General features: G+C 43.5%; 4 protein-coding genes across 5 annotated transcripts; all 4 read right to left on the reverse strand.

Annotated features, from left to right (window-relative positions):
• Nucleotides 1-432: 432 nt before the first annotated feature.
• On the reverse strand, nt 433-4948 carry LOC129587594 (glucan endo-1,3-beta-glucosidase A1-like). 2 transcript variants are annotated; one of them, XM_055481403.1, is made up of 3 exons: nt 4834-4948; nt 2151-2974; nt 433-941 (listed from the first exon to the last, which is right to left on the reverse strand). In XM_055481403.1, the coding sequence occupies exons 2-3, from the start codon at nt 2897-2899 to the stop codon at nt 485-487; spliced, it is 1206 nt and encodes a 401-aa protein (XP_055337378.1). In that variant the 5' UTR covers nt 2900-2974; nt 4834-4948; the 3' UTR covers nt 433-484. The 2 variants fall into 2 exon arrangements, with proteins under 2 accessions (XP_055337378.1, XP_055337377.1); XM_055481402.1 differs by lacking the exon at nt 4834-4948 and adding an exon at nt 3114-3224.
• A 1891-nt stretch (nt 4949-6839) lies between these two features.
• LOC129587575 (tyrosine-protein kinase receptor Tie-1-like) lies at nt 6840-8633 on the reverse strand. Its single transcript, XM_055481376.1, has 4 exons — nt 8410-8633; nt 7940-8328; nt 7510-7733; nt 6840-7444 (listed from the first exon to the last, which is right to left on the reverse strand). The coding sequence occupies exons 1-4, from the start codon at nt 8474-8476 to the stop codon at nt 7372-7374; spliced, it is 753 nt and encodes a 250-aa protein (XP_055337351.1). The 5' UTR covers nt 8477-8633; the 3' UTR covers nt 6840-7371.
• Nucleotides 8634-8652: 19 nt separating this feature from the next.
• On the reverse strand, nt 8653-10851 carry LOC129587416 (uncharacterized). Its single transcript, XM_055481154.1, has 3 exons — nt 10652-10851; nt 9639-10388; nt 8653-9277 (listed from the first exon to the last, which is right to left on the reverse strand). The coding sequence occupies exons 1-3, from the start codon at nt 10849-10851 to the stop codon at nt 8680-8682; spliced, it is 1548 nt and encodes a 515-aa protein (XP_055337129.1). The 3' UTR covers nt 8653-8679.
• Nucleotides 10852-11957: 1106 nt separating this feature from the next.
• LOC129587455 (laminin subunit alpha-1-like) lies at nt 11958-27482 on the reverse strand. Its single transcript, XM_055481210.1, has 27 exons — nt 27027-27482; nt 24302-24425; nt 23966-24125; nt 23587-23889; nt 23401-23517; nt 22592-23127; nt 21655-22405; nt 21275-21497; nt 20930-21134; nt 18401-20862; nt 18175-18320; nt 17988-18095; nt 17812-17923; nt 17587-17740; nt 17132-17447; nt 16912-17010; nt 16689-16849; nt 16234-16595; nt 15989-16162; nt 15589-15908; nt 15343-15503; nt 15116-15272; nt 14928-15046; nt 13410-14862; nt 12978-13323; nt 12492-12625; nt 11958-12410 (listed from the first exon to the last, which is right to left on the reverse strand). The coding sequence occupies exons 1-27, from the start codon at nt 27190-27192 to the stop codon at nt 12030-12032; spliced, it is 9750 nt and encodes a 3249-aa protein (XP_055337185.1). The 5' UTR covers nt 27193-27482; the 3' UTR covers nt 11958-12029.
• Between the last annotated feature and the right edge of the window lie 165 nt (nt 27483-27647).

Genomic DNA, 27647 nt, shown 5'->3' on the forward strand with positions numbered 1-27647 from the left:
TTAATTCCAGTTTCTAATCTATCAATAAAAAAATTGACATCCTACGATTACAGTGTGGTGAGTGCATGCAAAGAATATCGGGACTACTACTTCCGTTCACAGTAGCTACTAAATCTGCTGAAGAATACTAAAGCAGCACAGTTATCACAGTCCTTATTGTTAGCTGACCTCTTCTTGCCAGAAGATAAGAAAATTTGCTTTTGCAGGTCAAATATTGATTGATTACGGATCTTTTAAGCTTTTCTTTTATTTTATAAAGCTTGCCCCTGTAGCATCAGTATGATCTTCCTAGCGTCAGCAGCACTCGTATGGAACTACATGGTTATATGTTTATTGCCGTTCTGAGTTAGCCGCTCACACCATATAAAGTGTTTATAACCTTGTTAAATTTCAGCATTGGCAAGGATCATGATGATTTTGCAGCGGGTGCAACACACCGCATTTGTTTTTACATATGAGCCTCCACACAGTGGCTGCTCTGAATTCAAGAAAACTTGCTTGTACTGACAAGGATGACAAAGACACACACCGAGAATGTTGGCAACGCTATCGTTACGACAGCTGCTGGTGATAGGTTACGGCTTGCGGTGTTACCGCTTGTGGTACTTGTGGTCACATGTGCTGTCCCCAGCGAGGTCGATTTCGGCACTGATGGAAGCGTGCTTACAGCGCTTGTAGGTCTCCATGCCGTAGCATGAATGTCTCTTTTTCTTTGCTTTACTATGACGTAATCGACAGCCATTTCGGCCGGAAAGCTACTGTTTGGGGCGCCGGTAAACGTGTTTCCAAAAGACACATCCATTGCGATCTGCATTGCGGTGTCTGGAATCACATTTTGGTTGGTTGTCCAGAAGATGGCCTCGCCGTCCATCATCCATACCAATGCTGTTTCATCCCACAACAAACTGTAAATATGGTAGTCCAGCGAAAAACTTGCGTCACTACAAAACGTCAAAGGTCAACTTCAGTATACTAATACGTAACACTCAAGTTCATCGATTGGAGGTTGGAACTATGGCATTATTACTTTGTATCTGCAGTTATCTGCGGATTACGTTGATATGCCTTGGAATTATAAAAAAGTAGTAACACGGGAAATGCACAGAACTGTGCATGGGCAGACCAGACAGCTCTTGCACTTGTTCGGGTTAAATTGATGAGATGCTACTGTACGTAGGTTGTATGGAAAAACAGCTGGTCTGCCTTTGCGACTGCGCTCTTCAAGGCATGAATCCCATATACAAGCCCGTTTTCAAACCTGTAGACCGCTGTAACCGGGATATTTGAAAAACGTGGGCTTGAGCCATTCAAGGTGCTTCAGCACGTCACGGCGTATTGGTCATTAACGCCACTGCGGTGTGAGGGGTGTGTGAGAGAGACAAGTATGAGATAGACTGAGTGCTCTGCGCCAATGCATCCAGTGTACAGTAGATAAAATCTAGCCTTTAACTGTGCGCTTATTCACTTCGTCGCGCTTACAGCGGTCTACAGGTTCGAAAACGGGCTTGTATGAATCCCATATGGTTTCCGTTGGCTTTCAGAAAACTTTCGTGCATTGCTGTTGGACTATTTTTCTTCGATAATGGAAACTAAATTACGCGTATTAACTGATGGCGATCGAATTACAGTATGCGGTGGCCCCTGCCACCGCAGAACTGTAAATTCTAAAATGCGTGATGTGTTACCCGTCCATAGGTAATACGTACATGCATAAAGGTCACAAAACATTGGGGGTGTCGAAAAAGTAGAAAATTTCGTATTACCTATCTTAAGATTTTCACGGCGCCTAATACGTTTTTATGCATACTACGGATTATTTTTGCATTTTGTTCAACCTTTGGTGCGCGATACGGTATTTTTTAAATGTACGTAGATCTGGAAAATGTGCCCTCATGACAGAACGACTGTTGATATAACAAACGTTGAACAGTAATAAATTAGAGTGAGCTTCCGTAAGGGGCACCAGTGAAACCCTGCAAACTTGTTATACAGCGCCTTGATGTCATCCGACTATGTAAAGAATGACTTCGCAACTGGTGCTTTTTCGAATCGACGGACACAACTGAAGCAATGCATTGGAAATGAATTATAGGAAGACCCTTCGTTGCGCTTCGGTCAGGTACTCTATATACATCACACCTTTGCATTACCTCCAGTGCCATTTGTGCAGTTCTTGGGCACCTTTTGGGTACAGGGAAGTGTAAAAGCCGTTAGGTAGTTCTCCTTGTCCTTGTGCAACAGCTATGGCGGGCGAATAAACATCTTCACATCCCGTGCTGCCGCTGCCCGGCCGTGTGCAGTTGGCGAAATTTGTTAGCCACAACTGATATGAAATACCGTTGCCTTTTGGAGTTTTAGCTCTCCATTCAACTTCACCATACTTAAAGGTGAAACCTCCGGCCGAATACACGGATCCGCTAGTGTACTGTACTGGTCCATCCTGCGTTTCCTGCACCTTACCAATCAGTCGCAGACTGCCTTTGCTAACAATGACATTGTTGTCCGGTAAATGGTGTAACTGCAGACCGCTGCTGGTAAGGATTCTACTCTTCGCTTGCCATTTAGATTTATCTAAGGCATCGCCAGTAAAATCATCCCGGAAAACGACATCCATTTCTCGAGCAAAGCGAGGGCAATTCGGCAGTGCCGCTATCCCATCACGGTCGTTTTGTTTGTGAATTATATAGTTTTGATTCTGCTCTCGCAATCGTGTATTATCATGTTTTAAAATCCGTTTATAAGGATTAAAAGCGTCAACTGTGGACTTGTCAGGGTAAACATCGGGCAGAGTCTTTGCCGAACTAATTTTTCCAGAAGATGCCACCGAGTTGATGAACAGAAGGACGAGAAAAAATAACCCAAAACGAGCAATAATTCCATCCGAGAATACAGGGAACATGTTGGTTATTGGACGTGCAAATTGGACGGTATGAAAATGTGTTCAAATGCATTCAGCAATCGTTGTGCATATGAGCTAAAAATCAAATTGACTAAGCTACAGTCTTATGCATAACACATATTCTTTTTAAATTTGGACCGTTTAATTATATACGAAAATTATACAAGTATGCCTTTCAAATCCATAGTTTACAAAAGTGAATTCGGCTACGTACGGCATATATGAACGCTTGTAAAACTGCTAACGGATCGGATCAGAAAACAGTAACTCGAGACATAACAATCTGAATAATTATTACCCCATACGTGGAACTGAGACAATGATCTTAACGCAAATTGGAAAAACGATTTATTACGATAGTGGTCACGTTCTGGATGCATTTGCAATCTGTTGCCGATTTTGAGGGGGCTGACAACATATATATCTATATTCAGTATCAAATACTACTAGTACTGTAATCGTACATAACCTTTACAACATATCAGTACGTAACCTTCTCCTGTGCCGATAAAACCGGCACTTAGCCATTAATAATGCAGCCAAAATCTAGAATCTTAAGTCTACAATGCAATATTAATCTATTTATTCAACTTTTTTAGTCGACGCACGACCGACCTGAGACAACATGAGTCTTAATGACTACTGCCCAAAATAGCATTTCTGTGCGCTGCTTACCTTGACAAATAAAAAATAATTATGCTTACAAGTTAAGTGATTACAGCTAGACCCGCATCCATCCCAGAAAACTCCATTGAAGTTGTCTTGCATAAAATAAAATTTACCGTATGCTGTATTACACCCTGTCCACGCCAAGTTGGCGGCATGGCATTTTATTTTTCTGCCCAATCGTCTTGCGCGTTAATATCCCTTGTTTTAAAAGTTAACAGTGCAGTTTTTTCTTCCGCATTTTCTGAGTGTAAATGTACTCGGCTTTTTGTTGCGGTGCCGCGACCAGCACCTTCCGAAGCGAAGGCATCGATTGCACGATGCATGGCAGCGTTTAAAACGAATATAATTCACCCAGAAATTCAGGAACAACTTTAGGCGCTTGAAATTAGGGATACTTTGAGGACAATTGACAGGCTGTTTCGTGAGAAAAAAGTGAAATTCATTAGCTGGACCAAACCCGCAAAACGCCACGGGAAGCAAAATCGTTTTTACTCCAAAACAAAGCTCTGCCCGAAAAAAATTAAAGTGGCCATTGGGATTTCTCAGTCCCCAAGGTCGCGCTCTTAATTTGCGAAACGGTGATGCAAAAGTTGACGCCCATTTCCTCCTGGATTGTATTTTGCAAAGCATGGTCAAAAAGGACTTACCACGGCTGCACGGTGACCTCGCGAAGGAGACCGCTCTACATTTTGACCACGCCCACCGCTAAACCGCTGCTCTGACCCAGGAGGGACTTTAAGTCAAGTCTGTCCACTGCACTCTGAAGGACCACAGGGTAGGTAACTTGCCCAAATTGAAGCCGGTGGACTAAAGCAAACTTGGGAATTTAAAATGAATTTTGAGTAATGGAACGGCAGCCACGGTAGCTAAACTGCATCGCATTGTCAACGGAGGCTGCTCTAGTTTTGATATTCTTGTGATTCGTCACACGCTCCAATCTTAGATACCCTGTGTTTAAAAGATGTGGGATACATTGGGTGATATCGTAGAAGTTGAAAAAAGTTTAAGTTTTCGACCATGGGTTAACAGGAATTTTTTAAAGGGAAGCCGCCAACTTGGCATGGACAGGGTGTAGATAGCTTTGAGAAATACTTACAATTCACAATATTTCGATTGAAGAAGATAGTGCTGTTTAAGGTCCCCGCATAAAAGAGCGCAGCTGAAAGCTGACGTAATTCCTTATTACTTAAGGAATTACGTCAGTTTAAACAAACTGCGATGATAAAAGCCAGCTTATGCCACTGGAATTTAATTTTTTAACTCACAATTCACAGTTGCTGGTGCGCAGAACACCTGGAAGCTGGAATAGTTTCTGAAATCGCTCGAATGGATTTATTGATTATTTTCTAAGTTAAAAAATAAACAAATATTAATTTTTCGTAATACATATGTCAGAGCGGTGCAGTTATTGTGTAATTGCGTATTATGGCATATTTTACTTTAATAATAGCGTTTGCTTTTTGATCTTTCATTGCTAGAAGATAACAAGCAGCTGTTATTGACTTGCATGAATACAGTACGGTATACGTAGCATTTACAATAGTATGTTTAAAGGTTAGCATTTATGGTGCTTCGAATAATAACCAAGGTTTATTTGCTTACATATCTAAACTTAACATTTGAAATTCGCTATCAAACAAACCGCTATCTAAAAGACGACAATAATTTTACAATCATGTTTTGTATTTAAAGTAAACCAACTAACCAGAATCAACAGGCTCTGTTTAATGTGTACATATAAAGCCTATGTGTACATATAAAGCCTAATTGTTTCAGTGAACAATCGCAGCGATTGTAATTACCTACTCGGCCCCTGGCCGGCAGCACTCGTGTTACAGCGTTCCAGTCTAATTACGGCCGATTGTCGACCTATAACGGTTCGAAGATGGAACAAAGGTGTGTAATTTCTTAATTGTGGGATTGAAGGGATTCGGTGAATTGCATTCAGAATTCACACAGCCAACAACAGCCCGCTATGAGCGGTCTGCACTCTGCACGCTAAAAAAATCAAAAACAGCTTCGGTCATTCTCGGTTGTACGTAGCTGACGTAGCTGCTCCTGAAAGCGCAGGACGCGGCCCTACGGACCATCACCGGAGTCAACTGTCGGGCAACACCGCAGCTGTACGAACAATTGGGTTTACACGAGCAACAGACCGATGGCGCCAAAAGGAAGCTGTATGGCTTTACAAATTCGTAACCGGGTTGCATCGTGCCGTCATATACTACAGATATATGTGCATTAACCTTGCACCTGCTGAAATTTAAAGAAGCGAGTATAAGTTGCAAGTTTCGCCGCATTTCCGTTAATGTCAAAGCGAACGATAACGACAGTTGTTAATTCTGGAAAACGTGTGACTGACAGCTGTTAATTCTGGAAAATCTGCATTAATGCCACAGAAACGATAATGATACTAGTATACGAGTAATAATATCTGCGCGGGACGAGTTGGGAGTTATCTGTTGTGCACTGACTCATTGACAACTTGACATATAGGAACTGATGGCGATGAAAATATCGTTTTCTGGTGCTAATTAAATCACTGACTACTTTGACTGTAAACAGCGAGTGAACAAAACTTGTTAAACACAACAACAAAGAAGCAGTAGAGCAGGCCGCAGAAATAAATGAAAGGTCACTGTTTTTCATTCCGCCAAACAATAAAATTTGCGCGTGTTTCCATCGAAATAACTCGTGCATCCAGTTGCTTTTTTTAAAATCATGAATCTTTAAAGTTATTCATAAAGTGATTCAGAATAAATCCGGCCCATTTGTGGTTCAGTGCAAGTTATCAGGCGGCATGTTTCTGTACTCGTAGCCCGTAGTTAAGCATATTTCTTCCGCCACTGAACAGAGTCTCACGTTAGCGTTCTGGAGTGCTGAAACGGCAGCGCTGTGGGAACATCAGCGACGCCGCATCAATTGGGCTCCTGCTTCGGGAAGGTCATAATCATCGATCGACTTATGTCCGGTGCCAGTTTCCTACTCAAGCCCATAACATCCATTTTTTTTATCTTTGATGATAAATTTCTATACCGCTGAAAGTTTTCTCCGTATGGAATAAGAGCAAAGAGCCAATTAAAGTTACTTCCTTTGTTTTCTAGGGTAGTGGGTATTAGCGTACAAGAACAAGCCAACAAGATTTTCGATCTCAACGCACTATACCTATCACAATCCTTTCTTGTATCTGTAACTGTTAGAATTTATATTACGAGATTATTCTGGTCACGGGAACAGAAACCGGAAGCGTCGCACACACTGGTGTCAGTTCTGTTATGTTCTGTTCATCAGCGTTATACAAGCTGGTTGCTTATATACCACACGGTACATTCATGATATTAGTAATTAAGTTACTGCACCTAAACATCTGATAAACAAGGGGATTGGTGACCTGGGTGCACCGTACACTCATAGATCAGTTAGTAGAACAATGGTCATAGTTCACAAATACATGACACATCATGAGTGTATATTATATTGGTAATATAATGTCTAACAGTAACTTGTAGTAAGTAAAATAACTTGTAAGTTGAAGTGCCGCACATAATTAGTACGCCACTGCAGTTGGTCCAGCACGATCTTGATCGTCATTTATTGTGGGCGCCAGCGTCGATTTTTGGCTTGGATCCACATATGGATCAGGAGACTTCGGTAATCAGATAAATCAACATATTGATTATCATCCATTTTTGATAATTCATTAAGAAGACTTTGTTGTGATAAGTTAAACTGCTGATAAGGTAAGTCCAATCTGAAATACTTCTGCGCTGAACCGTTTCCGATCAGCATAGCTAAATTTTTTTCTAGCTGAGCAAACTCCGGTCGTTCTTCAGGTGCTTTAAACGGTTTAACCAGCAACTAAGCATCATCTCATAACTGCAAAAAAATCAACAAAATTTTGCAAAATAATTCTCGAAGCTGTATTCGCCGGTGCTTGTTACATTGCCGTTGAGCATGCGGGTGGGCGGTCCATCCGGAAACCGTTGGTCAGGGAGGACAGGAATTCCAGCATGTATGTGATGTCCATACTGCAGTTTGAGTACGGCGTCTCTCCCAAAGTGAAGAGTTCCCACATTAACACGCCAAATGACCACACATCAGACTTCTGGTTGAACACTCGTTTAATTATTGATTCTGGTGACATCCAGCGCACAGGAAGCGCTATCTGAAGCACACAGTCACTTTAGATAAAAATTTTAAAATTTTATAAAGAGTGCGGATACATATTGTACATGTATATACTATATACGCAAAGAAACTATAAAGTGAAGGTTGAGCGACAAACTGAATTGAACGTGATACCATTTTATGTGCTATTGTCGTACTTGCACAAAACATTGCTAGTATCTTTTCTTGTTCTTTCTTTCTTACGTGAGCATCGACCAAAACGTATTCTGGCAATTGCTTGGCCATCCCGAAATCCGCAATTTTAACCACACGCTCGTGACAGACCAAAATATTGCGTGCGGCCAAGTCTCTGTGAATAATGGAGCGGTTGTTGAGATGGCTCATGCCACAACTGATTTGGAAGGCGAAATTCAGTAAATCCTTGGTGGACAAGATTTTTTTGTCAAATTGTTCATCTAGTGTCACTGTCTTTTCATCGACTTCGTGCTGCATTCGCAAGGATTCCACTTCGTTAAACTCCTTAATTTTCCCGTCGTGATCGGTTTGGTTATAAAAATACATGCCGCGATGAGATTTTAATAGTTTTAACAATGCACCGTATTCTGAATATTCCAAGAGCAGAAGAATTTCATCTGAAAAAAAAAAACAAGGGAAGTTTAGAAATAAGAAAGGCAGGCTGGATTAAAGCAGTATATGACTATATCCGCGTTAACCTTTGAATACTGCTCCCACCAAGTTGATAATATTCAGATGTCGACCGGCTTTTGTCATGATTTTCATTTCTTAAATCAGTTGATTTTGCTGGAGCAAATTTGTCTGATCTTTTACACTCTTTATGGCAACCGGAGTCGGTAGCGGCTGACCTCGAAGACCTTTCGCCATTCCCTTGAGGACTTTTCCGTACTCACCTTGCCCCAAAATTTCTCCTGTACATAGCATAACATTTAACTAAGAGGAACCGCAACACGTTCCTGGGTCGAAAACTAACCAATTTCTAAGCTGGAATGGGGAATTTCAAGGGCGCTAACGTAATTCACCAGAGCACAATCTAGTTTCTGATAGATGGAGTTGGAATTGAAACGTGAATGTGCGATGCCTGAGATCGGACTTAGTGTGCTCATTTCAGAACTCGAAACAAGTCCCTGAAGTCGCTGTTTTCGTCGTCGAAAATATAAATAAGCGATCGCACTGACTATTACGGCGACGACAAGCGCCGAAACCGTTGACGCTATTATGGTCACTAGCTGACGCTTTTCAAGATCTTCTTGTGTGGCTGTCGCAAATGGCGTAGTTGCTGTCGCAGTCGTGCGTGTTTGACGCGGTATCCAAACGGAAGGGTCAATGTCGCCCTGCCTGACTATGACGTAATCAATAACCATCTCCACTGGTAAAACAGTACTTTGATCTGGGAAACCTGTCGCTTCACCCACGGTTATCTCCATCGTAATCTGCATTTCGGTTGTGGGAATCATCCTTGTATCGGTTATCCACCAAATCGCCTCATCGTCAACAAGCCACATCAATGCTGTTTCACTCCATACCAGCTTATAGATGTGAAAATCCAACGATAAGTCCACATTTCTGCACATCAGAGATAGTTTTATAATAATGTTTTTTTTGTAAAATGGCAGAACATTATTATATAGCGCAAAAGTTCCGATATTTTGTAAAATTACCAAGAATTGCCCATAAAACTTATCAGTAATTTTTAAAATATATTTGTTTATATTTTTTTCTAACTCATATAATTATCTTCTATCCTCCATAGTCTTCGATCCTCCACAGCCACCGAAGGTAATGCCATATACAGAATTATAGCCTGCTATAATTCTGTATGGTTTTTGTTTGCAATAACCACCCGTTTTAGATTAATAGCCATCGAAAAAAGATGCTCTACAGGAACATGAAGGGATGTTCTATAGTTGTATACGAATACGAGTACCTCGGATGCCACTGGTGCAATGGGTCGACATCGCCATATGCAGAGTATACGGAAGTAAGAAGTGCTTTCGAAGGCTCATGAGTCTCATCTTGTGCAATCAGAGCAGCCACGGACGGCGCATAATATTCTACACAGTTAATAATTGGTAAGCAGTAAACATTGGTCAGCCATAAGCTGGACGTAACTCCTTTTCCTCTAGCAGTTCTGACTCTCCATTCAATTTCTCCATATTTAAAACTAAAAAGGCCTCTCGTAATAAGAGCTCCCGTACTGTACCCAGAGAGATCCCGCTTTGCGATTAATCGCAAAGTTCCATTGCCTATCGCGACATTGTCTTGTATATTGTATGTTTTCTCCACCCTGCTGTCGGCGTAGATGCTGCGCGAAGATACCCACTGGGACGTGTTCAAAGTTCCGCTGCTAAAATCGTCGCGCAAAACTTCTTTGACTGTGTAATGTTGTTCTTCATCTCTATCTGGCACGTCTTCCGTAATGTCGGTATCGTCTTGTTTCACTGTTACGTAGTCGACAAGAAAATCAGTGGGCTGGACGGAAGGGTCATCCACAGTACAGAAACAGTCGTGGCCAGTGTAACCCGTCACGCCGCTCATAACAAGGTACATGTAGCTTGAAGGAACTTTCTCCGCGCCAGACACCGAGTAAGCGATCTCTTCATCAACATACCAAATTAGTGCTGTTTTATTCCACAGCAGTTTATACGTATTGTAGCTCGATGACAAATCCTTGTTCCTACAACAAGTCCAGATTTAGGAATCGCTGCAGTAAGTAACCATTACATTCATCAAATCCATTTCCAAACGAACTGCGTAATCCCACACCGTTGTTTGCACAGTTGTACTACTCGTACGTTCTGCACGATTAAAACAAACGGTTAAACTCTGCCTTATAATTTCTTTTATTATAGATATTACATAATTATGCCGAAAACATTCTCTTACACTAAAAGGCTTGTGTAATCAGTCTGTACACCATTCAGCCAATAGGACACCGACATCCAAGCATTGTCCGGGTCGTCACCGCGGACATCGGTGACACTCACCGCGGGCGGCCAGCGATCCACACAAAACTCATCTGACCGGCATGTCGTCTGGCCTAACCACAATGTCGACCGCATCTGGTGTCCTTTAGTGACTTTGGCACGCCACTCCACCTCACCGTACCGGAAGTGGAATGTGTTTTTGGTACTGATCATCAGTGCAGACCTATCAGTATCCGATACGCGATCTATTCGATTCGTAGCGGTACAGAGCGAGCCGTTTTCCACAGTAACATTCCATTGCGAAGCAGCGCGTGGAAATTCGACCAGGAGATAGGATTCTACTTTCCATTTGGACATGTCCAGAGTGACGTTGTTGAAGTCGTCACGAAAGGTTTCTTGCAGAGCCCATGTTCGTTTTATCAAAGGCGAAAAATGGTTTAAGGAAATAAACACAACCAAAAGCGGAAACAGCGTACAATGAGGCATCTTAATATCGTTGTAGTTTAATTAGAAACGTCCATTGTGATGTGACGAATAATGCGGCGGGGTAAACAGGCGCTGCATCTGAAATTATGGTGAACTAACAATATCATATTAAACACCAAAACAAGCAATGGATAAATCAATGAAAAGCTTCCGCGATACCGCTGTTTGCGTTTCTCCATCTTGCAGTGGACTACTCTATATAATATATACCTGGATCTGCTACGTATACCGTTTCTTTGTGGAACTGATAACGCCATTGCGCAACGTTAACATATCTTCGTTAATAAGCTTGCGGCCATGCTGTAACAATATGAATGCAGAACGTGCTTAACTGTATTGTGATAACCCTGACACATGCCCACAGTGTCACTGCTCTGCAAGAGCTTACGGTATGTAACAATACGACATCCCAGTTCCCAGAAGAAATAACACTCGATGTGTCGTAATCTATAATTTTAGGGACGCAGCACCTCCCGTGGGCCGTGATATTTGATAATCGGTATCACTTACACTAATATTTTATCACGGCTGACACAGCCATCGTGTGGCGTTTCGCTAGCCGGTAATTATATTAATCAAATAACTGCTGACACGAAATGTGTACAATACATATCTGTACGTATGTGAGCGCGGGCAATTTTAGGTGCATGTTGTAAGCCCGGGGAAAACTGCATCGGTCTCACACCCACCAGGTCGGGACTCTTTCTATTCCTGAAAAATATGTGCAAAAATCGAGTGCAAAGGCAGCGCAATGAAAATCCTTCTTGAAAAAATACAAATTGCCTTTATGCCAAACATACTCTTACCAAGGTTTCAAATTTTGTTTGAAAAAAACAGGTATCAATTAAGACAGAGTTTAGTTGGCAGTGAAAGTCACATCACGTGTAAATAGAAGCAGAAGAATTTCACGAAAAAGGGCACGAATCGAGCAAGACATGGTTGAGAGTCACCATCTGATGAAAACCATACGCTACATTGTTTAGTGACAAGCGCCGAATGCATCCGACAAAATTAGCTACTTTCGGAATGATATGCGCCGGAACGGAAGCCGGCCGGCCACCGATATATAGCGGTACATTATCCGGGAGTAAGAGCGGTGTCTGGGCCCGCGAATACGCATATTCATGCTGCGAGTCATCCACGTCGATGGTGATAATGTTTTGCAAATAAAGCGCCTGCAGACGATGCCACTGTCCATCGCATAAACCAGCTCCACGATCTCCGGTTATAGGGAACGCTTTCATTGCATGAAAGGAATCGGCAGGAGAGGACATATTTAAGATAACCTATGCGATGGAAAAGCGTACATTTATTGTCTACCCGGGCATAGATAACTGCAAATTTATTTTCGAAATTATTCACATTACCTGTGAGTCAATAAATTTCAACTGCACATAGAGCCGTTGGATTGGATCATAGAATAGCAGTAATTCTCCGCTCATCGCATTGGTGCGGAATTCCATTTCGATTAACAGTCGATTATTGGCTCGGAAATTATCCGCTGTGGGAAAAATTAACAATGCACTTGCAAAATCTTCCAATAAAAATAGTACTACTACATAATAACAATTTTCATGTCCAGGATTACGGAAAGATTGCAAACTGTCTTATAAACTGCGGTCCTGCGGATATCGACGCTATCTTTCCGGCCGGACACATTTTATTATACACGTGTTGGTCATTTATGCCACGATAAAAAATAACTTTTTTTAATCAGTACGAATGCAAGTATGTACATATATTTTTTAGTGAGTGTGTGATAACTGAATTTTTAATGCAATTGAGAAAGAGTACGTAGTACGAACAAACATGGACGCTGGAAGAACTCTCGCCATTTTTTCTACTTTACTCACAGAGTGTGGCATATCCATTGCCTTCGAAATACGCGGCGGCTTGCACATTAAGATAGCATTCTCCCAGTCCTCGCAATGCTTTCTCCTGGAACAGATTCACACTCCGTCCATTCCATGTCAGATTACCCAGACAGCCCTGAAATCCTCCACGATCCATAGTGGTACTGGTGATCACTTTCTCATCCAGACCTCCGATGTAGAACGGTACACTGACGACAAAACGCTTGGACAGCTTCACAAACTCTGATCGGCCATCGTCTACGCTAAGAATAATGCGCCTGGATTTGCGTTCTACATGGAAAGTGTGCCACTGCCCATCGGACAAATCGCCTTGACTAATCGCTTCCTGCAGCCAAAAATTCCCACCATCGTATACAAAGGTAACCAATCAGAATGAGGATATTACTGCAACCAGTATAACACTGCTTTTACCTGAAAATACTCATCATTAACCGCTAAAACCATACGGCCACCGCGAAGAGCTAATAACAGAGTTTCCTTTCCCGTTGGGTTGTCGGCATAGAGGATAACCCCATTTGGATGAAAATTGCGGAACGAACCGGTAAAATTAAACAACTTTACATCCTTTCGTTGTAAAAACATCTGCACGTGGCTGTTTTTTGTGGCTCCGAAACTGACTGCATTCCATTCCACCGGTGTTTTAATCAATTTTGGCGACGGAGCACAGTTCCTAGGATGACGAGATAACGCCATGGCAGACGGAAGCGGTTCAGTCAGCAAGGGTTCAGCAGTCGACGGCACTGCTGCCTCAAATTCGCACCGTCCAATCGCGGCACGGTCAAATGCTTGCAGTTGCTCGAACCCAATCAATTCTCCGCTGATAATCAACCCGGTGATGCAGCCGACAAAGGAACGCGCCGACGCCGCGATACTCGACAGATCCACATCCGACGGAACTCCTCCGACGTATATAATATCGGAGATAATATCGGTGCCCTGAATCTGCACCTTTTCCTCCTGGACCACTTGATCGTCCACGCTGATTTCAATCTTTTTCTTACGTTTACGTATGGACACGGTGTGCAGCACCCGGTCATCGTAGAAGCTTTTGTCGATGATCACCTTCAGCTTTGCCGCCGAACCGCTACTGAAGGTCAATACAATCCGTCCGCCTTGAATGGACGCGGTCCAGTAATTATGGTCACGTTTATAATTTTTGCTGACTGACGCAATGAGTAATCCATCAGCTTGACCAGTGGCAAAGGAGAAACTGATGCTCGCATTAGCCGGTAACGTTTTTCCAGGTAGTTTTAAGTAACCGGCACTGTTGCTGAAACTGACATCCCGAATCGCCCGATTACGACACCCCTGTTCCAAATCGACATGGTACACTCGACGCGACAGCAGATCAACCGTCGACACATCAATTTGAATGTCCTTCATGCAGCCGATAAATGGTTTATGGGAAATATTGTAGCGCGTTTGGAATACAAACCCTGGCGGTACACCGCCGAAATATACAGGACGGTTGGCCAATTCCAGTCCATCGGGTTTGACCTGGGGCAGACTGGCTTTGATGTGGTCGTCATCAACCCGCAGATCAGCCAGGAACTCGTGGCGCTCGGCACGAACGTTGACGAAATTACCGGTATTAAAGCGACGGTTGGTGCTCACAAGAAGATGGTTATTTCCGCCTAGATAGAACTGGAATACGACTTTTCCGTCGCGCAGTTCCAAACTGATAAAATCTCCCATCGGTTCTTTGTCATTGGCACAAAGGAACAGCAGTGCGTTCTCGTCAAAAGTGCGGAATGTCAAGAAAATACTGTAACGTTTGTTGTTGTAGCGGCGAATCTGCGGAACGCTGGCGTAGCCCCCTCCGTTAAAGGTGTACGCGCCGACTTCCCCACCGCCTTCCGATGCGCTAAATTTAATAGTCATGTTATTCATAACAACCCTTATTTTTCCATAGGATTCCGTTATGAATACCTGGTCACACAACCTGTACAGCCTTGTGTGTGCTTGAAATTCCATAAACCAATTTGTTGACCATCAATCGCAATACCACCCAGGCAACCATAGAACTCCCGAGATAAAATTTCTGGAACCTTTAAGAAAAGACACAAAATATTGCCAGTTGAAGTACTGACATGGATTAAATAATTTAGGATGCTTACGTCAACGCTGTTAGGCAAACCACCAACAAACATTTCCGAAGATCGATTCAAGTCCATTCGAGTAAAGCCAGCAGCAGAGCTCCCATTAATCAGCAATGGCGACGATTGTTGGGTTTCGGACATTGGCACCACACTCAGCTGTGCTGTATTTTTAACTCTAAATTCATCAAATCATCAGTCAAATGGCACAAAGTATCCAATAACCTAAGAAAAACTGCGCCACGTACCGTATGATTTCAATCTTGTACCACACATCTTTTTGCAACAATGAACTTTCTGTAGCACTGCGCTGGTCAGGTGGATGCTGAATGACTTTTGTGTCGTTCCCCACATTCCATACGAAACGCACTCGCCGTTCAAAAACCTCAACCGCCATGAAATCTGGTTCCTAAAATAGAATAAATGTTTACTGCAGACAAGCAGCTGATCACGCGGGCACCGGTGACCTCTGTGTGACTTATACTCGTACTAACCAGAGCTAAACTCTTAGGATTGCCAATGTACATCAGTAACGCATTTCTTTCCGGTACAGATGTGGAATACGTTAATGTGATCGTATTAGCTGAGCTGGGAATAATGGGTGGCTCGTATGAACGTCGACACATCCCGTTGGCATCGTGGCTCAAAGAGATCTGCAGACTGGAAGCTGCCTGTTTTGTCGACAGAATAAGATTACGTAGTCGTTGAATTTTGCCGGCCATGTCACGGTGAAGACTGTCCAGAGTTTTGGTCATCCCCTCCAGCAGCGTCGTGTTACGACTGAGATAGTCCACATTAGAACCGACCTCTTTCACTGAAAAGCAGTAATTTAGAAACAACATCCATACAAAAGAAACCACGAGTGTTTCTACAATGAAACGGTTAAAATCTCACCGATTTTTGCTGTGCGATTCAGCGACACAGGATCTATGCCTTTTTGGTCAAACCGCGGTCGTAGATGCACATTTACATCGGTTCCAACAGCATCGGCGCGCTCCAGTAGCTTATTGGCTGCTTCCGATAGATCGGAAATGTTGTCGGCTAATTGCGCGATCTCATCACCCAGCACTGAAAAGATCAATACACCTCTACATAGTCACGATCACAGCACTAGCATGGATTACATGAGAATATTTTACTTGGAAGGTTAAACAGACGATCGCCGATCTTATCCATTTCCAGTGCTGTTCGTAAATTACTGGCGTTGACTCCATCCAGTCGACCGAGTTCCTCGTCCAACTGTTCAGCTAAAGATGACACACTATCTTCTAGCAGTTCCCTGGCCGTTTCCTCCAGCTCCTGGCTCTGATTTATCATCTGGTGCGCAGTGACCCCCAGTTCCCGTTCGTCATCGGGAAAGACAACAGCCTGTACTTGGTCGGCGTTTAACTGGGCTTCCGCAGTGTCATTCTGTGCTTGGCGGATATTGTTAATGATTGTGGCGTACACGCTGGCCGCACGAATGGGATTTTTCGTTGCTTCTTTTGATTCCTCGAATAAGCTGGAAAATAGTAGCGCAAAATTTCAGCATGACAAAACAAAAACGAAAAATTTAGATCGGCTAGAAAAAAAACAGTAATTAAAATTGGTTTACCTGGCTAACATGTCGGCCTTGTCGACCAACATTTCTGAGTGCTGTAATGCCGGGCCCACTAGCGATTCTTTGTACTCGGGATTCAGAAGAGCCAATATACCGGAATTGTTGTTCATTTTTTCCAATGCCAGCCGGAAATCTTTTATCCTTGTGCGAGCATCCTAAGGCAGCACATATTGATGTAGCTTTATTCCAAAAGCAAAGGTCAAAAAACAGATAATACATTACGAATGACGACAGACAAAATGGACAGCTGATTTGCCCCGAAGAATGTTTCAGGAAAGGAATAATTGAGGGTAGTCTCGTCCCACAGGAGTAGTGACTGAACAGCGCAAGCATGGGTAGAGAAAGTGCTCGTATTAGCCAGAAAGAGATGTGAAATACAAACGCGACCAAATGTGCACACGGAATAAGAAAAGACACTTATCAAATTCAATGAATACCTCAAACGTGCGCGTGGCATTGCGATAATTATTTGAAGCTTCCTGTTTTTTCCGAATGCTTTGCTCCAGCACACCGGCAAGAGAGCTGTTGACCGCCTTGAAAGACTGACTATTTTTGTTAATATTGGCGATTTTGCGTGCATTTGTAGCGGACATTCTCCGGGCAACGCGGATGGCGGTTTCGGTGTCTTCAGTCAGAAACTTGTCCAGTTGTTCTAGCTTGCGTCGGATCTCCTGAAAACTGCGACGAGCCGCATGAACGAGCTCACCGCCGCTTTCCAATGCTTCGATTTCTGACAAAGTCGCTTGAAGGACGCTGCAACATTCAAATACATAACACTGAACGGTCATCGCTTGCAGCTTTGATATGTTGCACGACGCAGTGTGTGTAAGCCCGTGCAATGAATTCCACGTGGTCAATACACGAGTTCAAGTACCAGCTTGGTGAACTATACCTCCAGTTTCCTACTGCAGAGACGTTGTTGAACTTGTACGTATCGTTTGCCAAATTTGCGAGAATGTTTTCCGCCTCCATTACGATCACCTCCACATTCAAGCTACCCTGGGAGTCTTCGCTTCGAACGTAATCCAACAAAGTACTAGCTAACTCTGAAAAGAAGCAAATGCGATAAATTATGCCACTCTTGCAATATCACCCATTGTTCTCTTAATGCACTTACGGCGGATTTTTTGCTCTATGAGCGGAACATCCATACACACGGTTTCAATATTTTTATTAGCCTGGCGACCAGCGCTCTTCGCCTGGATGGCCTCGCTTGCCGACTTGTTGGCCTTTTAATTATAACAAAACTCAGATGAATTCTTTTTCCAAAACTGAACATTATAAAACCTATACCATAAGCATAACGCGACGAATATCCCGTTCTAGGTCGAACTGCAGTTCCAGTTGAGGAAATGAGGATGTCAGACTGCCATCGGGACTCAAGCTGCTCTTCACAAAAATCTGTGATAATAACAAATTTCATTAGACCGTACAACCAACATAATGCTTTTAAGATAAATCATTGTTAGTAGAAGTTTACATCAAGCTGGTCATGGCGATCCTGAAGCCGGGCCAAACGAATTAGTGGCGCGCGGCTAAAGTCAGTGGAATTCGCTATCTCTAAATTGTAATCCATGTTCCCAAATTCCTCCATCATGGTTTTAATGCAGGAATCATGCATACAATCTGCACAATACGATAAAAATGTTGGACAATTCACTTTCGTGTATAATGGAAGAATAGTTCAATTAAACAAACATTCTTACTGATGCATCCAGCGGAAGTTATAACGTGACCTGCTTGACACTTTCCACAATCTCGTCCCTGCAGTCCACCGCGACATTGACACTGTCCGGATACAGGATGACAGTGTCCATTCAGTGCTCCAAACAGATTACAATGACATGGCGTACATGGAACGCCCTCTTTTGGATTCCCATAAAATCCGCGCTCGCAAGTGTCACATTTGTCGCCCGCGAAACCCACTTGACACCGGTCACACAGATAGTCGTCGGCATCACCATTTCGGAATAACGTACACGACTCGCTGTAATTATGTTCCAACGAGGGACATGCACAGCGCTTGCAGGGTTCGGAACCGGAACGCTTGGGATCGCCATAATAACCCTTCGCACAACGCTCGCAATGGTCACCCGCGGTATGACGTTGGCATTTGATGCATCGTCCGTTCTCGATATTACACTGGTCGGAATGATTCCAGCACATACATTTGGCAGCTTCTCCTAACAGCTTCAAGTGGTCCGGATGATCCAAGAAGTCCAAGGCGTATTTACGGAAATATCCCAACGCCGGCGACTGACAGGATGTCCCATTGTATCCTAATGGACACTGGCACATTTCCACCCCGAGAGCCATTCGGCCGTTATCGTTCGGTCCGTTTCTCGGACTGGCTACTTCCATTTCCACGTCCCGGATTTCCATATGGACCGGAAACGGCATTGTATTGCCACGGATAATCAGATGTTGAATATTCTGCAGTGCCACCATTAACAACTCGCGCGTAACGGGTAAATGCGGCGACTGCCGGTTGGTCCATTTGGTTTCGTGAAAATGGATCTCATATGAACCGCGATCATTTTCCCGGTGTGACTTATAATCCAGAATTATTCGATTGTTTCCTTGCAGCAGAGCTAACGGAAAACCGGATAAAGTGCCGCGTGTTTTTCGGGTTTCTTCGGAATATTCCACGGAAAGCTTAAACCTCAGTTTGCCATTATAAGCCAAAATTTTATCCCCCAAAAACTGGTGTGGAAGATTCCAGTAGCATGGCGTCTGCGGATACTGCCTGGGCAAAAGCAGTGTGGAAGCGGCTTCGAAGCCAACAACGTCCATTGCCAAAGTACGATTCATCGGAGCGTTCTTAATATGATCGGAGAAGGAGATGTCTAGTTTGTTGCCGTAATGCGTAATGGATTTCCACACCAATGTGGCCTGATGACACCGATTGGTTCTCCCGGAACAGAAACATGTTGTACATCCGTCCGGTGTGTCCATGCTCAGTGAGAAGCTTCCGGTTTTGCACTGATCACACTGCCGACCAATTACATTCTTCCGGCATGAACACTGACCATTCTCTTCCTTGCAGCCACATTTTCCGTCACGGCAGCTCTCCATATCCGTTCCGCTTAATATACACCCGCACTCTTGACATTTCGGGAATCCATACCATCCCAGTTCACATTTGTCGCACTGTTTGCCCTCGTATCGACCCAGACACTGACAATCACCGGTGACCACATCGCATTCCTTTGATTTCGCTCCGACCGAACTGCAGTTGCATGGTTTGCATCCCAAGAACGGGTGGTAGTCGTAACTATACGGACCACATCGTTCACACCGCTCACCCACCGTGTGCGGGGGACACACGCATTCGCCGGTGACCCGATCGCAGACTTGGCCCGGCGCACGGCACACCGGGCATTTCGTGCATCCATTCGCTGAAAGCCCATAATAACCCACTTGGCATTCGGAGCACCGTCGACCGGTAACCCCCGCTTTGCACCCACATTGCCCGGAAATGGGATCGCACGATGGATCGACGGATCCCATGCTGTGACATGAGCAGCCAACACAGCCCTTCCCCGACGTGATATCCCAGAAACCATCCACGCAACGATTGCATGTACGGCCCACAACGTTGGGCTGACAGTGACATTGTCCATGTATTTGCTCGCAAGTCTGGTTGACCGACGCGGTTTGCTCGCATCCACACGGACGACATCCCGAAGCGGAGAAACCATAGTAGCCTTCCTGACAGCGCCGACAGTGAACGCCAAAGACACCCGGCAGACACTGACATTGCCCGGAGATGGGATCACATTCGGAGGAAATGGAGCCTGTCATGTCACAGTCGCACGGCAAGCATCCTTCGGTAATCCGTCCAAACCCCCGGCCGCAGCGATCACATTTCCGGCCTTCGTACCCAGGTTTACATTGGCACTGTCCGGAGTATTTGTCGCATTCGGTCTGCTCCGAGCCGATAGGACTGCAGTCGCAAGCCCGGCAGTCGTGGCGTAGAGCACTCCCGTAGTAACCGGTCTCACACCGTTCACAGTTGAATCCTTCGGTATGGCCGACGCATTTTAGACATTTTCCGGATAATCGTTCGCAGTTACCCAAGGCCGCTGAATCGATATTACCATTGCAGTCACAAGGCTGGCAAAAGTTACCCGGTACAAGAGGATTACCGAAATACCCATCCGCACACCTACCAATGCCAATACAACACACTATCAGACTGCTAACACGATTCTAATTTACGATCTTTTGCTTACATTTCGCATTTAGCGCCGACATAACCAAAAGGACAGTTCGTGCAGACGTAATCATCAGGCAGTGTCAGGGACTTTCCAGTCATGCAAGTGGGACTAAAGTTGTTTGTGGATAATAATGAAGGACAAGCGCATGGTTTACAAGCTTCGGGGTCACCGCTTTGAGCGTCTCCATAATAACCAGAGGCACAAGTTTCGCAGAAGAAACCTAATAAAATTGAAAATTTTAGAAAGTTTACGGACTTTGATTGCATTATTCTTAAAAAACAAATATAAACGCGATCCGGATCCAATAATGCGTTTATATAAAACTGTTTTTACATAGGGTAATGTTACAGAAACGCATACCGGTAGTGTTATGTTGGCAATCTCGACATTCTCCAGAGGATGGATCGCAGTGAGAAGCATGAGCATAGCACTGACATGGCACACAGATGCCATTATACAACGTACTATTAACCCTGCGATGCCCAGCAGTGCACGTCTCACAGGACAGACCGGAGTATCCCGCCGGGCAGGAACATTCTTCCACCGAGGTTAATCGGAGCCCTTCTCGTGCATTCCGGTCAGCCTACAGAAACATTTTTATAACATCGCAAAAAGCAAAAACAGTAGGTATAAAATTAATACAAATGTGCAGCACAGTTAGGTGCTTATTTCCGTATTCAGTGCCTTTACTCGTTCGCAAAAAATGATCCTTGTGTACGACTAGATGCCAAAGCACAAACCTGAGATATTGCAACCATAAGCAAACGCGATTCTAGTTGCCTGGTATGGTAAGTCCCGCGAATCATCAACTTCTCCACATTGGCCAACACTGTCATGAAAATCTCCTTCGACACACTTTCCGACAGTATCCCATTCAAACTGACGTGGTTCCACCCTTGTTCCTGCAGTAGGACCGATAGATGATGTGGTGTCGATTCACGGAAAAAGCGCTCGCCTTTGCCAATGCGCATTCCGTTGCCTTCCATGATAACATCCACATCGGCGGTATAGCTGCCAGTCAGATCTCCTCGACCTTTGATAAACGTGATGGAATAGTCCAGTTTGCCGCCATAACTGACTAAACGATTACCGCGGTATTCCTTCGGAGCTAACCAGTAAAACACATCCAATTCATAAGAATCGTCGGCCACAATAACCGGTGTTCCATTTAAGTACGTTGGGTAAAGGATCCGAGAGCCGGTTATATCGGTAAGAATCCATCCGTCTAGCGTAACCGTTTTGGTCACGTTCCCGTTTACACTCTGACACACATCCGTCACACCGAAACAAAAGCATGGGGAACATCCCTGCGGATTGGCGGCATCCAGGTTGAAGAAACCTTCCTTACAGCGCTCACACCGACTGCCTTCGACATTGTCCTTGCAGATGCATTCGTCGCCACATGCTTCCCCGTTCTTGCTTCCGGCGTAACTGCATGGACATGGTTCGCATCTTGGATAATTTCGGTAGCCGGGAGCGCAGTGGTCACAACTGTAAACGATTCAAGGAAAATTAATAGAATGACCTTTGCGCCATCAGGACACTTTTTACCAAGTTTATTCATTAAGTGGTTTGGAATTTCCATTAACAATGTTAAATTATTTTTTCAGCAGGTTTAAAATTGAGTTAGTTATGTTAACACGTAAATAAAGCAAAATTCATTACAATCCATTTTACCGTGGTCCTCCGAAGCCTTCCAGACAGACACAATCTCCCGGCTGCAGATCGCCAAACATGGCCTCTTCGTTGGCGATGCACTGTCCGGTCGTCCCGATTCCCGCCGTCTCGCATTCACACGGCAAACACCCGATCGGATTAAACTTATCCACCCCCAGCGGCCGGAAGAATCCGTCCTTACATCGTTCACAATTCAGTCCGGTGGTATTATGCTGACAATCCAAACAAACCCCACCACCTTCATATTTGCCGGTGATACTCAGGCTCTGACGGGACTGCGCCACACCGTAATCATACACACATTCATCGGCATGCCCGTGACACTGGCAGCCTTCGCACACCGCGGCGTCATCCACCGTGCCGGGTTTCCAGGGTTTTTGGTTGAAGAGCGGACAGCAGCGCTCGCAACTCTCTCCGCATGTGTTGTGAGCGCACCGACAACGAGCCACGCCTTCGGAATCGGTGGGACAATCACGAGCGTGCCCCGAACAGATGCACTGGCCGCCGATGGAGATATCTTTGATGGAATAGAAATACTGTAGCCAAAAAAACACATAATGATTTCTTTTACTGGGCCACGTTCTTTTAACTCTTGCGCTAAAAACATGGCAAATAGACAAAATACACGCAAATCAATGTAATGTATATGTAATCAATTGTACAATGCAAAATTGTAGTTATAGTATTTGATAATTCGAGTTCATGATTTAAGTACTGATCTCGCCTTTACCTAAGAAAAATAAATAGATAAGATAAATAAGAAAATTTTTAAAAATAAAAATTTTTTCTAGTGACTCAAAACCACATACACGTCGAGTTTCCGAAGAATCCAGCACGCGCTTCGAATTAATCTGCCGCATAAGATCGGCCGTCAGAGTGTGCAGACGCACCAGCCGCAGTCGCACGTAACGAGCTACCGTAAACTCCTGTAAAAATATTGCCGCTCAATTTCTGACTGCTCAAACGCTGCAGAGTCGAAACACTGTTGTTTTCACCGTTAGTGCTTTGGACGCTCCATCTCCTGCCGTTCGATCATTAATCAACGACGTGTGAATTTCTCCATCTTCCAGCGGATGAATTTTACTGAAGTCCGTCGAACAAATGACCTGGTCATCACTGTCGAAGCGCTTCCTTCCCGACGTCCCGGGAACGCCGAACAGTTCCTGGCATTCTTCATCATTACGCGCAAAGTACTGCCACGGATGGTACGTTATGTTGTCTAAAGAGCGCGCCAATTCCCATGCAGCCGGACGCGGGGAGTTGGCCACTTTGACAATGATGTAGGCCACTTGATAGCGCTGAAGCAGATGAGATTTCTCAGTTAGCTTACAGACTGTACAGTCTTTTGAATACGTCCGGATGTGCAAAATCTACCTGGCGAAGATCAATGGTGATGGTGATATATTCGTACACATTTCCGTTGGCCACACTGGGGCTTTGCCACCAACGCGGTGAACCGTCGATGGCATTCTCGATAGTATGGCGCTGTGCGGGATCACTGCTGTTAGCGTCGCAGATTCCGCATTGAGGTGGTCTGCAGTGCAACAAAGTACTGGTTGGCGCGCTTTTACACAACTACAATTCTCCAAACAAAGCTTAAGCGGGAAAGAAAATAAAATATAGCTTTAAATATGAAAATAAGGATTAGTTCAATTTTATGGCGATAGTTTATGCACGAGGTAGTTCATATGACTGTTATTATAGTCATACTTCATAAGCACGTGTTCCACCAGTTTACAGTACACTTCCGGTCGTTCCAGTCCACAAGTCGCATTGGTGGTCGCGCGTGCATTTGCAGCCAGGTTAAGGATTACCGGGAATAATGGACCTCGTGCTACGAAATCGGAAGATCCATATTTACAAACATCACCGTATTCGTTTGTGAGGAGTGAACTAAATTTCGCTGGATTGACTAGCTCGCAGCCTAACACTACTTACTTACTTATTTACGTGTAACATATAAATGTTAACTATTTAGCAATGTGCGCTTACACCAGTTATTACGTGGGCGGGTAATGAATGCTATTTCCCACAAGATTAATCTATGTATCTACTTATTGTTATCAAACGTTGCTATATGTAAATTTTATTATCACAAAAAAGCATAAAACCACAAGAAATCTTGGCGGCATGCTGCTATCGACCAACTAAGTATCGGGCTTTTGGAAAAAATCATTAAATTTTGTAAACATGGGCTGCCAATTGCATGTTCTGTAAGACACAAAACAATGGATTTGCAGATCGTACGTATGACGTACGACTACGAATGCAAAAACTGAATGCTTTTTAATTTTTTCCGACGAATTCCAGATTTTCTCATAGCAGCTGCATAATGCAAATCGGAACATTGAGATGTGATTGTTATTGCTTCAAAACCAGCTCGCGAAACTGACCACACGTGCAAGAATATTAATCGTAACAATTGATATTTACGATCTTAAGAGTTATCAATAATAAAATAAATATGACTGTAGTAGTTCATAACTTCATACGCATCAAATTTTAATGCATATGCTGTATGTACTCTGTACAGCAGTAATAATTTTCGATTTGAACTATCCGGCTGGTCAACTGCATCAACTGAATCAAGCACTTTGTAGCGGCGATAGCCGTAGTGGACGTCGATAGTTTAATGATGTTTAAGTTCCAATTGCACGCCGCAGATCATGAGAATTCTCGTCAGATTGTTAAGACAAATATTTCCAGAGCAAACAAGACATATTGAAATACCGTGGAGCGGCACTTCTATTTGACGCATGCAATATTCAAGCAAGTACTCGACTTTGGTTTCTATAACATTCAGATACAACACTCGTGGCGGTCAAATGGCTACAAAAATGTAACAAAAATTGCCCTGATTGAAGAAAGGCTGCTGAATTTCTTATCATTAAAGCAGACAAAAATTTAAGCACATTAATTAGGTTTTCACGGAAAACAAATGCCAGTTTTGCCACTGTTTGTTCTCTTTCAAGTAATTTTTTATATTCGCGTATATGTACTCGTATAATCTTCGTATAAATACAATATACATACTTATAGCTTTATTTTCTCTTTACCAAAATTCACAGTGCGTAGCTTCGGTTAATACTAGTACTACGCTATTCTTGCGACTGATTTATATTTTTTTATTTTTGCCGGTGAAACAAAATTCATATTGTAAGTGATTAAAGTTGCAAGTTGCGGCCAAAGCAAAAGCATAACAAAAAGTCTGCGCTCCTGAAAATGTCAATCTCGGCCAGTATTGGAATCAGACAGCTTTGAAACAGGATAAGGAAATGGACTCCCGAAGCGTAATGACAAGAATGCTGTTCATGTTATTACGCTGACAAGCCCTGACGATATACGAGTATGTTGAGCACAGCTGTATTCTCCAGAAGCATGACAATCGCCATGACCGAAATCACTCGATCGACGATTTGCCGGATAATCCTATTAAGATGCACTACTTATCTCTAAACCGTCCCAGTCTCCCTTACTGCTCCCGCCGTCCCGGTTCGGCCGTTAAAGTGCTCGACATACAAACAAGAATTCAATCTTCTCTCATGTATCAGCTATGTTTTATGAGCGGATGTATACATGACATCTCAATATACAGTTAACGATACAGATTGTTTGTAGCGGCACATTTGTTCATTCCTACGTAAAAATTTTTTCATGGTGAAATCATATTATTTGCAAAAAATACTGAAAAGCAAATTTCGTCACAGTTTTGTTGTAGGTTTACAGACGCTCGTTAGCAAATTTCAACAGCTTAATTGGCTAACAGCGGCAAAGCACTACTTGAGCGAGGCAAAATGAACCGGTAATTTAATGACCAATGTGTAATGGATTCCAGCGACCAGAAACAGCTGCAGGTCACAAACAATGCTTGCATGATCCATTCAAAGGAAAATGCGTATCAGAACAATTGTATCCAGCCATAAAGCAATATATTTGTAGTCCGATAGCTGTCAAGATAAGCACAACTGCACGGGGATCGCTTTTCCATTCAATCGACTGGAAAGAATGCTCACACAGAGCCTATGGACAGTGTTTCTTATCATTAAATGACCGTCCACGGGACAGGTAATTGATGGGTTACCGGGATTAAAGAGCGTGAGAATTGCTACTTGCTGCATCAGACATTAATGACGAATTGCAAACCTTTTCAAAGGGAAGGCATATAAACTAGGGGTAACTGGTGATTTCGTTTTATTGTATGCGCATAATATAATTACCTTAAAGCTGTGGAAGTACAAACCGCAAATTATGACCCTTGGAGTTGTAAGCTCGCTGAATTTGTGTTTAACGATATTAAAGGCCTCAATATCAAATCGAAATAGCAAAATAATTTAACTAGTGGATGTAATGTGTGTCACTGCGTTTAAATATAATATATTCCATGTTTTCCATGCATGCGTATGATTAAGGAGAAGCGGGAAAAAATATGTTGTACCTTCCTCCTCGTTATTCGAAAAAGGAAATCGCATGTACTCCAACCGAGGCTGCAGGGCAGCATCGATTTGTCCATGACTTTTGGATAAGAATAACACAGGGATTAGCAGAAAGGCTATAGTCCTGATAATGCAGCAAGGAAAAGTAATCCGCCCTAATATCTTCATGCCGCATAATCGATCAAGTCAACACGGTGATGCTTAATTAAAATTCAGGATGGATTTACTGCGCAAATTGTCTCCGTTTATGTTTGCATCCATAACTGCTTCGTGAGCCAGCTAGCAAATAACATTTCAATCACTGTAGATGCAAAGATGCCGAATCAAACCGGCGTCGTTAAATCCAGAACAATGATACTTCTTCGATTATAACAATGCAAAACATGTACACATACAAATACAGACTGTATATGCACCAAAATACGATAGATATAATATTGTGCAATCGCAGCTGTCAGTAGGAGATCATAATCGCGATCAGGAAGTTTATTTAGGAAGAAGAGTATCCTCTTGTCAGGATCAGTACGCATGTACTGCCGCCGCCGAAATGAACGTACGCTTTGTGAACTACTTACATAGCTAATGCCGTGGTAAATGTAGCGGAATGTTGCGGTCGATTGTTC

The sequence above is a fragment of the Paramacrobiotus metropolitanus genome, unplaced genomic scaffold, assembly GCF_019649055.1.
Source record: "Paramacrobiotus metropolitanus isolate TYO unplaced genomic scaffold, Prichtersi_v1.0 Parri_scaffold0000025, whole genome shotgun sequence".
Lineage (NCBI taxonomy): Eukaryota > Metazoa > Tardigrada > Eutardigrada > Parachela > Macrobiotidae > Paramacrobiotus > Paramacrobiotus metropolitanus.